The sequence below is a fragment of the Vanessa cardui genome, chromosome 7 (genome assembly GCF_905220365.1).
Source record: "Vanessa cardui chromosome 7, ilVanCard2.1, whole genome shotgun sequence".
NCBI classification, from domain to species: Eukaryota; Metazoa; Arthropoda; class Insecta; order Lepidoptera; family Nymphalidae; genus Vanessa; species Vanessa cardui.
Window position 1 is genome coordinate 1,879,977 of NC_061129.1, and position 13,388 is coordinate 1,893,364.

Below are 13,388 nucleotides of genomic sequence, written 5' to 3' on the forward strand. Positions count from 1 at the left end.
TTTATTCACGAAATAAAAATAAATTACATAATTTTATATATTTAGTAGTTGCAACACTTGTGACGTCACTCACTTTTTTTTAGTCTACATCAATTACATTCTAATAAACAGATATGTTATATCCATACTAAACAACAGAAAAAAGTGAGCCGCGCCGGGGACCGTTTATTTTAGTTTATTTTTACATTTCCTTAAAAGTAAAAAGGATAGCTTGATAAAACAATAAGTAAAAGGGATAACTAGATGTTTTAATTACGCAAAACGTATTACTACGTAATTATGATGTATTATAACGTATTACTATGTAAAACAACTAAAGGCAAACGTCCCAATTGGGACGTTTTCTAGTCTTCACTTTTTGCGCGTTAATAACATATCTATTTACTACAACATCATTGGTCTACATCTTAATTTCAATATTCAGTAGAAGGCACTTATATAACTTATCATGAGAATTGAAAAAAACATTACATTAAGCTCACTGAAAGTTATTTAATTGCAATTATATTTTTTCTGTAGAGAGCGTCCATAACCCTCGAGGTCTTAACAACTTCTACTTTTTTGATCCTTTGGTAAAAGTTAGCTCTATATAAATATTCAAACGCCCCAAGCGAACGGAAACGGATATTGTGACCACAAAATACATACACACGGCAGTGTTAATATATAGCTTACAAAGTATATATAAATTAAATTATATAAATATACAACGAGCTCGCCTCGGCTTCTCCCGCGTATCATAGATACATTTTGCATAATTGGCTCTCCATTTTACTTTGAGTTTGTGAACGCTCCCAATAAAAGTTACGTTATTATAAAAGGAACTTAACTTAATTTCTCATTATTTAGACACTTTTATACAAACACAAGATTAACATTGCTTTATATGAATAAAACTTTAATTACACATTTATAATCTTATAACACATAAAAATAATATTACGACTACATAGTTTCTTGTCAGCGATTTCGATATAAACTTTTCCTTATTTTTAATAATAACATTAAAATATTATAACAAAATTTCTTTGCTTTCAATCCATCAACCTAATTTTCAACAATTTCAAAACAAATACGTACATTTTATTTTTAATTAAAACCTATATTTAATGGTTGAAATTTCATAATTGCAAATTGTAATGGGCATCTACGTTAGAGATATAGAATAAGAGAGATAGAATATCTACCGTCTCTTTCAATTTTATAATAATAATTAAAACAATATATTCCCTTCATTACTGACTTATATGTCACTAGACATGTTTACGGTACTGAGATTTTCGTCTAATTTATAGCCAATTGACCACAATTCTTTAAGACGAATGTGAGCGAGCGGGGAGCTGACAGTTGTTGAAAGCGTGTTCGTAAAATGCGTTCGTGTGCGGAAAAGATAAAAAATAATTTTATTTTAACAACAACTACTAGTATTTTTTCAAAAATGCCGATTTTTGATCTTTGATTCTGCAAAATACGTTCTCATTCAACATTCAACCAGAAAACTTTTATGTTACGATTTTTTTGGCTTCTGTGGACATACTTTTGAAATAAGTATAAAATTGATTTCCGTTTTCTTTAAGGTTCTGACCTAAATCTATTGTGCTGCTGACGTTGCTATTTTCTGATCAACTTCACACTATTCTATATATGACCATAATTGAATCAAATACTCTCAGAGGCAAACAGGAAAAGATAAAAACTTTTGTGTAACATCTGCGCGATCGTCTCAGCTCCTCAAGCATTCTTTACCTTTTCTATTAGTGTACATATAAGTCAATAGTTCTCTTGTATAAATATATTTAATAATTGAATCAATTTTCATAGCACGTAACGAAATAATCAGTGCCCTAGTGGCACTAATAAAAGGCACAAAATATGTATTATTTAACTTAATCATAAATTATAGGAACTGAATCAAATATTTAAGATATTTTTCGTACTTATTAATAGTGTAACGATATAACTGTTTGTTTTACAGCATTTATAGAATGACGTCTACAAGGCTTTGAATTTTAATTAAATGACGCAATCATAATGACGAATGATCGTGGAACTGTAGTCTAATTTTGTGTTCTAATTCTTTATTTGAAATGTGTATAGCGTACCTAATGATAAAGTTTTATAGTCGAAGATATCACTAAACATATCAATTTTAATATGCTAGTGCTTTGAAGTATTAAAGAATTAAGATATGTCGTAGAAATGTCAGTGTCAAATTGATGAATACAGATTATTTACGAAAAAAAAATGTTGAGCTGTATTATTATAGCATATGAAAATATTAGTTTAATTACTTAAAAATACTGATCAATAACTATATATTAATCCGATGATTGATTTATCATTTTAAAGGTAGTTCTTGTTTATAATCAATATATGAACATTTTGCTTATTACTAAATATAAACGTGCCGGTTTGCGGACTGGGATGTGCATTGTTTACTAATGACTAAATCTAAGACTAAGTTGGCCCCTGTTTTGTGTTATTCTACGTGAAAATTAATTATAAATAACCATAAATCTAAATTTCTACAAATTTAAAATGTTACTAATATTATGTACATATTGTATAATCTAAAATGGTCCTCATCAGCCGGTTTTGGTCTTAAATGTCTATTGACTGACATTATAATTTTTTATAACTACAATATTATTTACCATAAACAACTGTGCGATTTTTTTTAATTTAACATTTGAACTTTTTTATATTAATTTGAGATTGTGCACGATTTTTTTAGATTAACAATTTTAAAAATAATTTATTCCATATAATAGCTAAATATAAATTACTAATAAATATTAATTATAAACTTAATATCTATATGAATTTAAATTCGTCCAATTGTGTACTTATATATAATTTGAAATCAATTTAATTTTTTTTTATAAATTATTTACTAGTCTAGTATATTTAAAAGTGTATTTATATATAATTCCATTAGAAGTTCTATCCTATTTTTATTGACAGTTGTGCAAAATGTTATTAACATTAAATTGATGGTCAAATATCAAAAGAACGTAAGGTCAGAAATAAATTTATTAATAAATACTTATTTTTTACTTAGGTACCTTTTTGATTGCAGATTATTATTAAAATAAAATCAAATAAAATTCGCACGTGAATTTGGCCAAATAATAATCTGTGCCTTTGTGGCATGATATGATTGAAAATAATCTATCAGGAACTTCAATAATTATAATTGTTGTCATTTCTAATAATTTGTTTATATTTATTCTACTTGTATTGTTATTCGATTATATGTTTCAAATATAGCTAGGATAGAAGTTTTTCAAATTGCAATAATTGATAGTTTGTATATATTAAGTTAGAGTTGAATTTTATAATAAAAATTATAATAACAAAATATTTAGTTGTCAGTTTAATTAATTTTAAACTTTAATTCAAAAGTTCCAGTTTCTTTTTCGTAATGTTTTGAGATACAACTGTCATGATATATAAACATTTTTTTGTTTCATAAATAACGCAAAAGTTATTTATTCTGTAGCTCCTTTTTTACAATTACACTGTAATATATTTTTACATGAAAATTGTTGTGTTCATTCAATGTAGATTAAAAAAAATAACCTTGTTAAGGCACTGACTTTGTTTTATATTCAAGTATAATTTTAACATGTAACGATTTATTTTATCTGTGTTCATATATTAACAAGACACATCCGTTTTACACACCATACTCAAGTTAACCTTGCGTTGCTTACTTCGTTGTGGTAATTGGTAGACAAATATACGTTAAATATAACTAATTCGTATAAGTAAATTATTGTATTTTAATTTTATCAACTGTAAATAATTGTAACTCACACAAATAAAATGGAACTCTTCCATAAAATATATTTTTGCGTTCAATGATTCAGCGAGAGTGTCAGCTCTACTGAATGCGATCGCCGGCATACTCGACAGTGTAAACACTCAATCACGTGGAAACCATACTTAGTACTTACTTCATAATGGTGACTTAATATAACTAATAGTAATGAATGCATTTATAACATTATAATTATAGAGTTATATTATATTGTTAAATAATTAAGAATTAATTAAAGAACTATATTATCGAAAATACTTCAAACTCTTTCGGCACTTTAAAAATTTTTCGTCCAGAATAAGACACGATACTTTTTTTTTTTTTAATTACGAGACGTTTATATGCAGTTAATCTATATATGCGTGTTCATAGTGATTTCACCAGAACTCTGCTCGTAGAGTCTCCTCACTTGGTCCTGAGTCATTTGAGAGACCGTGGGTATCTTGGAAATGTTGTTGATCATCGGCTTTACCTGGAAACAGTTTAAGAACTACAGATAAGATATATTAACTTTTACTCATATTCCCTTGGAGTTATGGATAGATAATTTTATTTAATATTTTAAAATCTTTAAAGTGTATCCTAAGAACGGTCATTTCAGAAGATATCTTGTAAAATATATACTTTTTACATGACATAGATTCTATATTTCAGTAAAGGTGATGATTTTTAAGATAATTGAAGAGAATTATGGAACAAGAGAACACAGTGATACACGGGTATACTGTGTCTTTACTCTCGAAACCTGTGGAGCATGAACAGTCAAGGAGTTCATGCGTAGGACTTAAGGAAGTCTGGCGCGTGGTGAGGGTGTGTTAATAATGCCAATTAATAAACTTCGAGTTACTACTGAGCAGTGACTATATTGAGTACTAAAACTCGAGTTATAAACGGTCAAAATTATCGACGAAAACTCAATAACTTTATTCGTTTCATATATATTGCAGTCCTTTTTTTTCTCGCTGGAAAAACGCATTACGCGATTCCCCCATGTGATGGAAAGTGGGGGGGGGGGGTGTGGGACTCCCCGGAGCCGTGAACGCCGAGTGCGCCCAAGCACACCGGGTTTAACCACTAAAAAACCAGCGGTACCCTCTCCGTCTTTCGGCGGGCGCCACGGGATCGCTTACGCATGCTACCGTGACGCCCTGACGGTCGGCCCGCCTATACGGGCCTCCAACAGCTAGGGGGGATTCCCAGGGTACTGGGATCCCCAAATTATTTAGAGTCTAGATAAGGAGGAATAATAAATAATCTTGGATTAATAACGTACTGAAGATCTGTGTCATAAAATATAATAATGGAAGTGTTTTATTAGCATTTAATTGTTAAAAATCGTATGATTTTCTAGTGAACAATACAAACCTTGTTATTAGCCATGCCAATGAACCCGTTCCCGACTGTCCCGTTCGGCAATGTTCCGTTATGCACTGACCCGTTCCGAGCGACTCCGTTCGCGATTCCCGCCCCGATCCGAGACACGGTATTCGCGAATTGTTGTATCGTCGTTCCATCTGATAAGAAATTTTTGATCATTATGACTATATTTTTATTTTATTTTGGTCACCTTGGCAAATGGGTCACCATAGACTGTAAGCACACAGCTCGGAAACCTAACCTTAGATGTTATGTCCCTTTTGCTTTCAAATTGGCTCAAGAATACGCATTACTAAAAATATAGCCGTTTAAAGTTTTTGCTTATGTTACTGTATTCGCGTTATAAGAAAGTTGCCAAAGACGTTGGAGGAAGTCGTTGTTAGGTATTTTTTTATTATCAATAATTGTGGGCTTAAAATTAAATTTTAAACGCATCAGCAGTAAGTAATTATTAAATTAAATTATTACAAGCAATGTAACATCGCATTATTGCACGCACATCTATTTGAACCATTTATTTGATTAGGGTGAGAGAGCTGGTGGTAGACCAAAAATATTAGTAACAGGAACCACCATATATTTCGAACTAATTCTAAAAATGTAAAACATCGTACGTACCAGGGACGCTACCATTCTGCGGTAGGTGTGTCTGCGGGTTGGCGTTCTGTGGTATCGATGCGATGGCCTCAGCCTTTTCCATCTCCTCCTCCAAAACCCTCGTGAATTCAAGCTGTACGTCCGATGAGTCTGTATCACCATCCACCTGGTAGTTTTGTTCATTAATAATCTATTGTAGATGAGCTTAAAGAAAACTCAATTGCATAAAAATTAACAGCTCTTTATTGGACGTGCATACTCTACAATGACTTGACGAAAATGGCCTATTAGTAATAATTAGTGGTGCATCGCTTGATTATTATGTACGTATCGTTTAGAACGGTAATATGTGGTCGCACGCGTATACAATAGGTGGTAGGTTGAGTAGGTTGCTATGCTATTTATGTCAGGCGCTAACAACAACAACAATAACAACAGCCTGTAAATTCCCACTGCTGGGCTAAAGGCCTCCACTCCCTTAGAGGAGAAGGTTTGAAACATATTCCACCACGCTGTTCCAATGCGGGTTGGTGGAATACACATGTGGCAGAATTTCTATGAAATTTGTCACATGCAGGTTTCCTCACGATGTTTTCCTTCACCGCAGACCACGAGATGAATTATAAAAACAAATTAAGCACATGAATCAACGGTGCTTGCCTGGGTTTGAACCCGCAATTATCGGTTCTATCCACTAGGCTAATCGACTCTTCAGGCGCTAACAAATTAATATCAAATCGTTTACTCATACTCATTTATCAATGACCTTGAAATGTCTGTTATCATTTTTGTCACTTACGATTACTAGTCGATGCTGTTGGTCCAGATTCTTCAACATCGGCAAGCTCTGTTCCCTGAACACTTCGAGACGTCTCCTGAAGGCGGCCACTGAGTCGTCCCGTCGACCCCGACCCAGTTGGAGTTTCGAGCAATCCAAGAGCACCATACGGGGCGACACTTTGAACTGAAACAATGTTCATTGAAACTGTAAGCATACAGTAATGTCTTGAAAACAGTTGTACAGTAATATAAGGCAAGAGGCACTTGCCTGTGTGCGAATTAGTGTGTGTGCTTGTGTGTTTGAATCGACTTTGAATAAAATAAAAAAAAACGTACGAAGTCATGCGTAAAAACATAATCAAATATGCTTTGCAAAACATTTAATTAGTATGAGAACTGAAAACAAAAAGCAAAGGTTGAAAATCTTTATTGAACAGAGGACTACGCTTATTGTTTGTTCTTGTCAAGAGAGACAGTCTACCACCGGTTTGGTAAGAGACATCTCAGATATTTTTCATAAACATCATATTATCAAGTATACGTTGAGAAGCGACCGGCTGTTTTAAAACATTGAGCCTCAGGGTATTTTTCACAAAAAACTCTATACCGTAACATAAATGTCGTATTGATAACCGCTGCTCTGCGGAATACATATAGATAGGACATATGCTGTAGAATAACGTTAGCGATGACCACATTACTGACAATGAATAAAAAATATTCCTTTTGTGATTTGGTACTGTAGTTACAAAAAGATACATGAATTATGATTAATGTCGCCACAATTTTTTCTGCTATTTTTTATACTTATTGCCTAATTTCTCCAAAAATTTAATATTCGTGTGATTTCTTTTTCTTTAATTTTCACTTGTAATAGCTTCAGTTTTTTGTTAACTGTGAATTAATGTTTTCTTGCTCGATGTGTACACAAATATTAGGGTGTAACTAATCTTCGTACTTTGTAATTTATTATTTAGATATTTATCAGTTATTACCTGTCTTGTGTGCCATATGTAACAAATAAATAAAAAAAATAAATAAACAAATAGTAACTAAAGATATTAAGTGTCACTAATGCTGTCTTTTCTAGCGTCACCAATGAAATTTTATGATGAAGATGTCCAAATTCCCTAAAACAAATTAATCATGACACACAGTTTTCTTTAATAATAATTATGGTAGGATTAAATCTTATACCTCTCTCTCATAAGATTCCATCTGATCCAAGTCTCGTGGGTACCCATCTAGTACGATCCCGTGACCGCTGCGTGCGGCGTCACTGACCGCCGCCGTCACCATTTTGTTGATCAATTCTCGTGGGACCAATTCCCCTGCACTGACGGCCGTGCGAGCGATGGCGCCGTCCGAAGCTGGCCCGCCACCAGCGTCGGCCAAGGCACGGAGACGTTGCCCCAAGCTGATGGAGAGACACAGATGATCTTTGTTGGTTTTATATTGTATATTAATTTCATTTCATCCTGGCCACTTAAATTTCAATTAATGAATGAATCTAAATGATAGAGACTCATGGGATGTACATTACAATTCACAAGGGTGATGATGGAGGATATGGAGATGTCTGTTGTCTGTTGTCTGTCGCACCAAAATCAGCTATTTTAATAAATTGGATCATATCATTTACAAGATTTCAAGATATATTTTACCTCACAATACTTATATTTTGGATAATGATATCTAAATTAATATTTCAGTAAAATAACTATCGAGCTTAGCGATCTATCCATCTAAATAATTTTAATATTTCATAGCATTGTGAACTAACTAAAATTACTTTTATATAATAGTATTATCAATGGGTGTTAAGACGTATTCACCTGAAATGCGTCCAGCCGTTCCGTTGAGCCACAGCGCGTTCGCACAATGTAGCTTTGTTACTGCCGGGACCACCCACCACCCACAGTGTTGGTGGCGTTGTTTTAACGCCGTGAACCCTTATCACCTCGGCCTGTGATTTATATATAATTGATAAGATAAAGAAAAAAATAACAAGCTATTTTATTATAGGAAAAATAAGAAATTATTGTATGTGATTGTTTAAAACAGAATTATAAAAATACCTTAGGACTAAGAACTCTTTCGACATTGCCATTTACTGGAAAAACTTTAGGCACAGAAGCGATGGGTAACTGAGCGACCGGTGGCATCACGGGCACCGGAGCGGCTGGCACTACTGGCACATGTGTCACTGGCACTGATTCGTCTTCGATGTCTACGTCTTGGGCTTTTAGTGGGTCATCTTCGTGAATTCTCGCCGGCGCTGGCTCAACGCCGACAATTTCCCCTGGTATTGCTGGAAATAGATGTTTCAAAGATATAATGACAAGTTGACTTAAAAAACTCTCCACCTCGATTTATTGGTAATTATTCTTCCAGGTTTGGTAGGCAACTATGACCTTAGTAGATTTGTCACTACGTCAGATTATCTTGATAATATTATATATGCGAAAATTTGGTTGGGTGGATGGATGTTTGTAAGCCAAACACGACAGAATATAGGTTATATAGTCTGGAACAGCACATCTCTCATCTCATGCATCTGCATGATACTGCTGCAGATGCATATATTCTGGTCAATTTTTGACCAGAATATATGTATCTGCATACTCCCCTCTACAACAACGGTGGAATCCCGGGGCGAAGCTACGAATATATATAATACTACAGTTTTTTGCACTAAAATTTTTGTGCAACATACCTCGAGCGCCAACACCGACTCCATTCATGCCCTGCTCTTCCACCGCACCCAGAATCTGCAGGACTGCAGCTCGAAAATCCTTGTAAACCTCTTCAGGATTTCTTTCGCCATTAACCTGTAACATTTATCATTTTAGCATGGATTCTTATAACGTCGCTTAATATAATTCATCCTAGCTGTAATTTGGCTAAAAATGGCACAATTATTATAACTAGCAGCCACTAACAGGTTAATTAGTAACGTTAACAATTAATCAATCAATTAATGTAGCTACTCAATTCATCACCAAAACTTTTCACAATCCAACGAAATATTATACGTTTGATGGTGACGATTAATGAATTTATAATTCGTCCGCGTGTGAGGGTAAGCAGAATAGATGAGCAGGTGATAGAGATAAAACAGTACCCTATCTGCTTTTCCGTGATTGAGTAACCAACATCCATTGAACTTTCGCATTTATAGGATTACCAGCGACCCGCCCTGACTTCGCACTCGTGCAATACTTATAATAATATACAGAATGTCATTATATACAAAGTTCATAGTTATTTGGCATTAATTTAAATAGCATAATGTAAGGGCCATAATAATCTATATGAAATGCATAATGTTTTTAAGATTCTTTATTGGATAAGGATTAATGGTGTATTGCTCAAAATCGCTTAGAAAACAAGCCATTATTTATGGTTATATCTAAGAGATATATTCGTACCATCGCAAACTTTTTTGTAGACCTTTATAAGGTGTATAATACAGTAGTATATAATTTCAGTCTATCTTGTATGGTTCAACCAGCGTTAACACAAATGCATGCTCAAAAAACGTGTTTATCTTCGACATAAATAAAGTATAAAACTATCAGAGTTTCTCTACTATTGTGCATATATTTTACATATAAACCTTTCCTTTTAATCACTATCAATTTAAAAAAAACCGCATAAATGTTACAGATCTAAGCATATACAGGGACAGATAGAGCGGTAAGCAACTTTGTTTTATACTATGCATCGATAAGAAATTTTCGAAGAGTAATTAGTGAATTAATCAGAAGAACTCATACTGTTTCAATGATTGAAATACCAATAATTTATATTTCGTTCCATTTTCCAATTCACGGGACAGAAAAACGTTTTCTTCGTAATAACAAAAGTCGTAGAAACGGTGTCAGTGTAATTAATGATTGCACGTATTTTTTTTGTCGAACTTTTGTGGTGAATCTACGTGATATTTATGAGTTTTTTATTCTATTATTATTTGAACATTTAAAGATATAATATTAATTCTGATTGAAGAGGGTGTTTTGATTATAAATTAGTGAAACGTAAAAAAATACGTATTCTTATGAGTATTTGAGGTTTATATATTACTTGTTGGCTAACCTGACTGTGTGGATTAAATTTATACAAAGATTCCCGTTCAATTTCAAATTAAAGTTCAATGAGTTATACAATAAATCAATATTTCAAATTTTACCAGCAATTTTGTCTGTTCCTTGAAGGTTAGTCGGACCTAATGATTTTATGAGTATTATTGCTTTGATCAAGAGATGGCGCTGACTGTCTTTTAAAGACGCTATCGTTTGACTTTTTAATACATACATGCCGAAATGTATACAACAATTAATGTTTATTTAAATTAAAAATATAGTCTCCACTTTTGAGTGTTAATTAAGGTAGTTGACGGACGCGACTCAGCTTACGTTTTAGGGATTAGGCGTTAGGTATTATGAGTAAAAAAATAGCATGTGCTCTACCTTGAGGTTCTAGTTAGCAAAATAGAATTCGGTCGTTGCGTCAGAAGATTCCCCCTACACACAAAATTAATACTAATACACTTTAAGTACACCAACATTTATGATCATTAATTCGATTACTGCATTTACTGGCGAGAATTTGCGTCGTCTCTCGCAAAATTCGCGTATATTCAAAAGAGTTGGACTTTATCGATGACAAATTTCTTTAATTTTGTTTACGTTTTTCATAGAATTTGATAAAATGAATCAGGTTGGATTTAAATGATTAGATTGAATATATTTGCATGCAAAAATAAAAATACAAACATATGTATCGAAAAATCGTACTTCGAATTTTTACTCCAGCAGTATTATTGGCCTAGTTCTCTGAGCAATACAAACTAATAAATTTGCCTTTGTTGACCGGACAACGTATAAAAGGCGGCCGAATCGGCTGGAAATTCGATCGGTACGATCTTACCTCTTTGCCGATGCCAACGCACCTCAACTATATCTTTATAAATACAGTTAGCTGGATAAATAACATATAAATAAGATTTTGTAAATCTCTCTGGAAGTTTTACATGTTATTTAATTTACTTTAACTAACAAGACTTTGTTTTTTCAAAGAAAGAGTAACTACTGAGTTTATTGCCGGTTCTTCTCGGTAGAATCTACATTCCAAACCGGTGATAGCTTCACTTAATATAAATTGTTAAATGACGCTTCAAAAGTTGTAAATGCTTGATTTGATAAATGTAATAAATTAATTATTCTTTAATGAAAATTTTCCGTACATCTTTTATTCCACAACAAAACTGAATATCTTAATTAAATTTAACATTGAGGTAACCCAGTATCCGTGGTATCTGACACAGGCATATTAAATGACCGGAAATAAATAAATAATCGGCATGGACGAAGTTGCGTGGAAGTTCTGGTTGATGACAACTATGAATGAATAACGCATAAATCGAAAATTAATAACAGTGAAGTCATAGCCTGTAAATGTCACAGCTGGCTTAAAGGGGTCATGAGGAGAAGGCTTGGACCTTGTTGTTGGGTTCTTAGATCTATATATATATACCAGTCTATTTGATTGTAGCTTAGGATATACAACAACAACAACAACAGCCTGTAAATTCCCACTGCTGAGCTAAAGGCCTCCTCTCCCTTTGAGGAGAAGGTTTGGAACATATTCCACCACGCTGTTCCAATGCGGGTTGGTGGAATGCACATGTGGCAGAATTTCTATGAAATTTGTCACACGCAGGTTTCCTTACGATGTTTTCCTTCACAGCTGAGCACGAGATGAATTATATTAAGCACATGAAACAGCGGTGCTTGCCTGGGTTTGAACCCGCAATCATCGGTTAAGATGCACGGGTTCTAACCACTAGGCCATCTCGACTCAGCCTAGGATGTGCAACACAGAAATATTATACTAATAACTACAGGCAAAATGGATATAAGAGCATCGTTTGAAAAACTGGTGACGCTTTGCTGATGTAAAAGGAAGTTAGTATTCCCTACAGCATCATAGGAAAGAGACTACCTACCACCAGGTTATACATTTGCCAATCTGCCAACGCTTAAAAATTAAAAGAAAAACAATAAGTAACAGACAAAGCCCCGTTCCGGTACACGTATAGCATTACACATACTTTCTCCTTGATGAAATGATAAAGTTTTCATTAGAACTTCTAGTGTAGGTCTCTGGCCGCGCCTACCGCCACGTGTAAAGAAACAAACTCATTTATTACTGAACTAAACACGATATTAGTCGCTGTTATTAAATTTTCAATGTCGTTAACATCGGACACCTGCATAGTCGCACGTCTCGGAAAAACTTGCTGGTTTTTTTGTAACTTTTTATTGCTAAATTTATATTTACTAAAACAAAAGAAATAAACCAAAAATATACATAAAACTTGTACCAGCAAATTCAACTTGCTTTGGAGAAGGTTGTATGTATGTAATATTATTATAATATATCTAAGATTTGATGCATATAGCATTACATACTTTGTATATCATGTTTGCTTCCCAAATAAATAAATATTCGCATCTTCGCTGAGCTGTCGGTTTAGACTATTTAGACTTACAAGCGTCTTACTAATCTTATTTAAGACAATTTGCAATGTTATTCTGGTATGAATTGATGTTTGTAACATATTTTCTTTCGAATACAAACCTAAGACTAAAAAGGAAATCTTCAAAGACTCATTTTCTAACGCGAGAAAAATATTAACCGCCTGTCCGATATCACTTTTGGCAAAGATGTCTTCTCCATTGATGAAGAATTTACAGCTATTGCTATATTCCATATTTCTAAAAATATTACAATGAAGTAGCACGGT

At 33.4% G+C, this 13,388-nt stretch overlaps 1 protein-coding gene across 1 annotated transcript in view; it reads right to left on the bottom strand.

Annotated features, from left to right (window-relative positions):
- Positions 1-4,143: 4,143 nt before the first annotated feature.
- Positions 4,144-13,388, bottom strand: part of LOC124530915 (adenylate kinase isoenzyme 5) — a 39,022-nt gene continuing 29,777 nt past the window's right edge. The window contains exons 6-13 of the mRNA XM_047105283.1: positions 9,294-9,408; positions 8,656-8,888; positions 8,413-8,543; positions 7,775-7,994; positions 6,597-6,761; positions 5,819-5,963; positions 5,189-5,337; positions 4,144-4,295 (exon numbers count right to left, since the gene is read on the bottom strand). Of these exons, the coding sequence (XP_046961239.1) occupies positions 4,176-4,295; positions 5,189-5,337; positions 5,819-5,963; positions 6,597-6,761; positions 7,775-7,994; positions 8,413-8,543; positions 8,656-8,888; positions 9,294-9,408 (1,278 nt within the window). The 3' untranslated portion in view covers positions 4,144-4,175. The remainder of the gene's footprint in view (positions 4,296-5,188; positions 5,338-5,818; positions 5,964-6,596; positions 6,762-7,774; positions 7,995-8,412; positions 8,544-8,655; positions 8,889-9,293; positions 9,409-13,388) is intronic.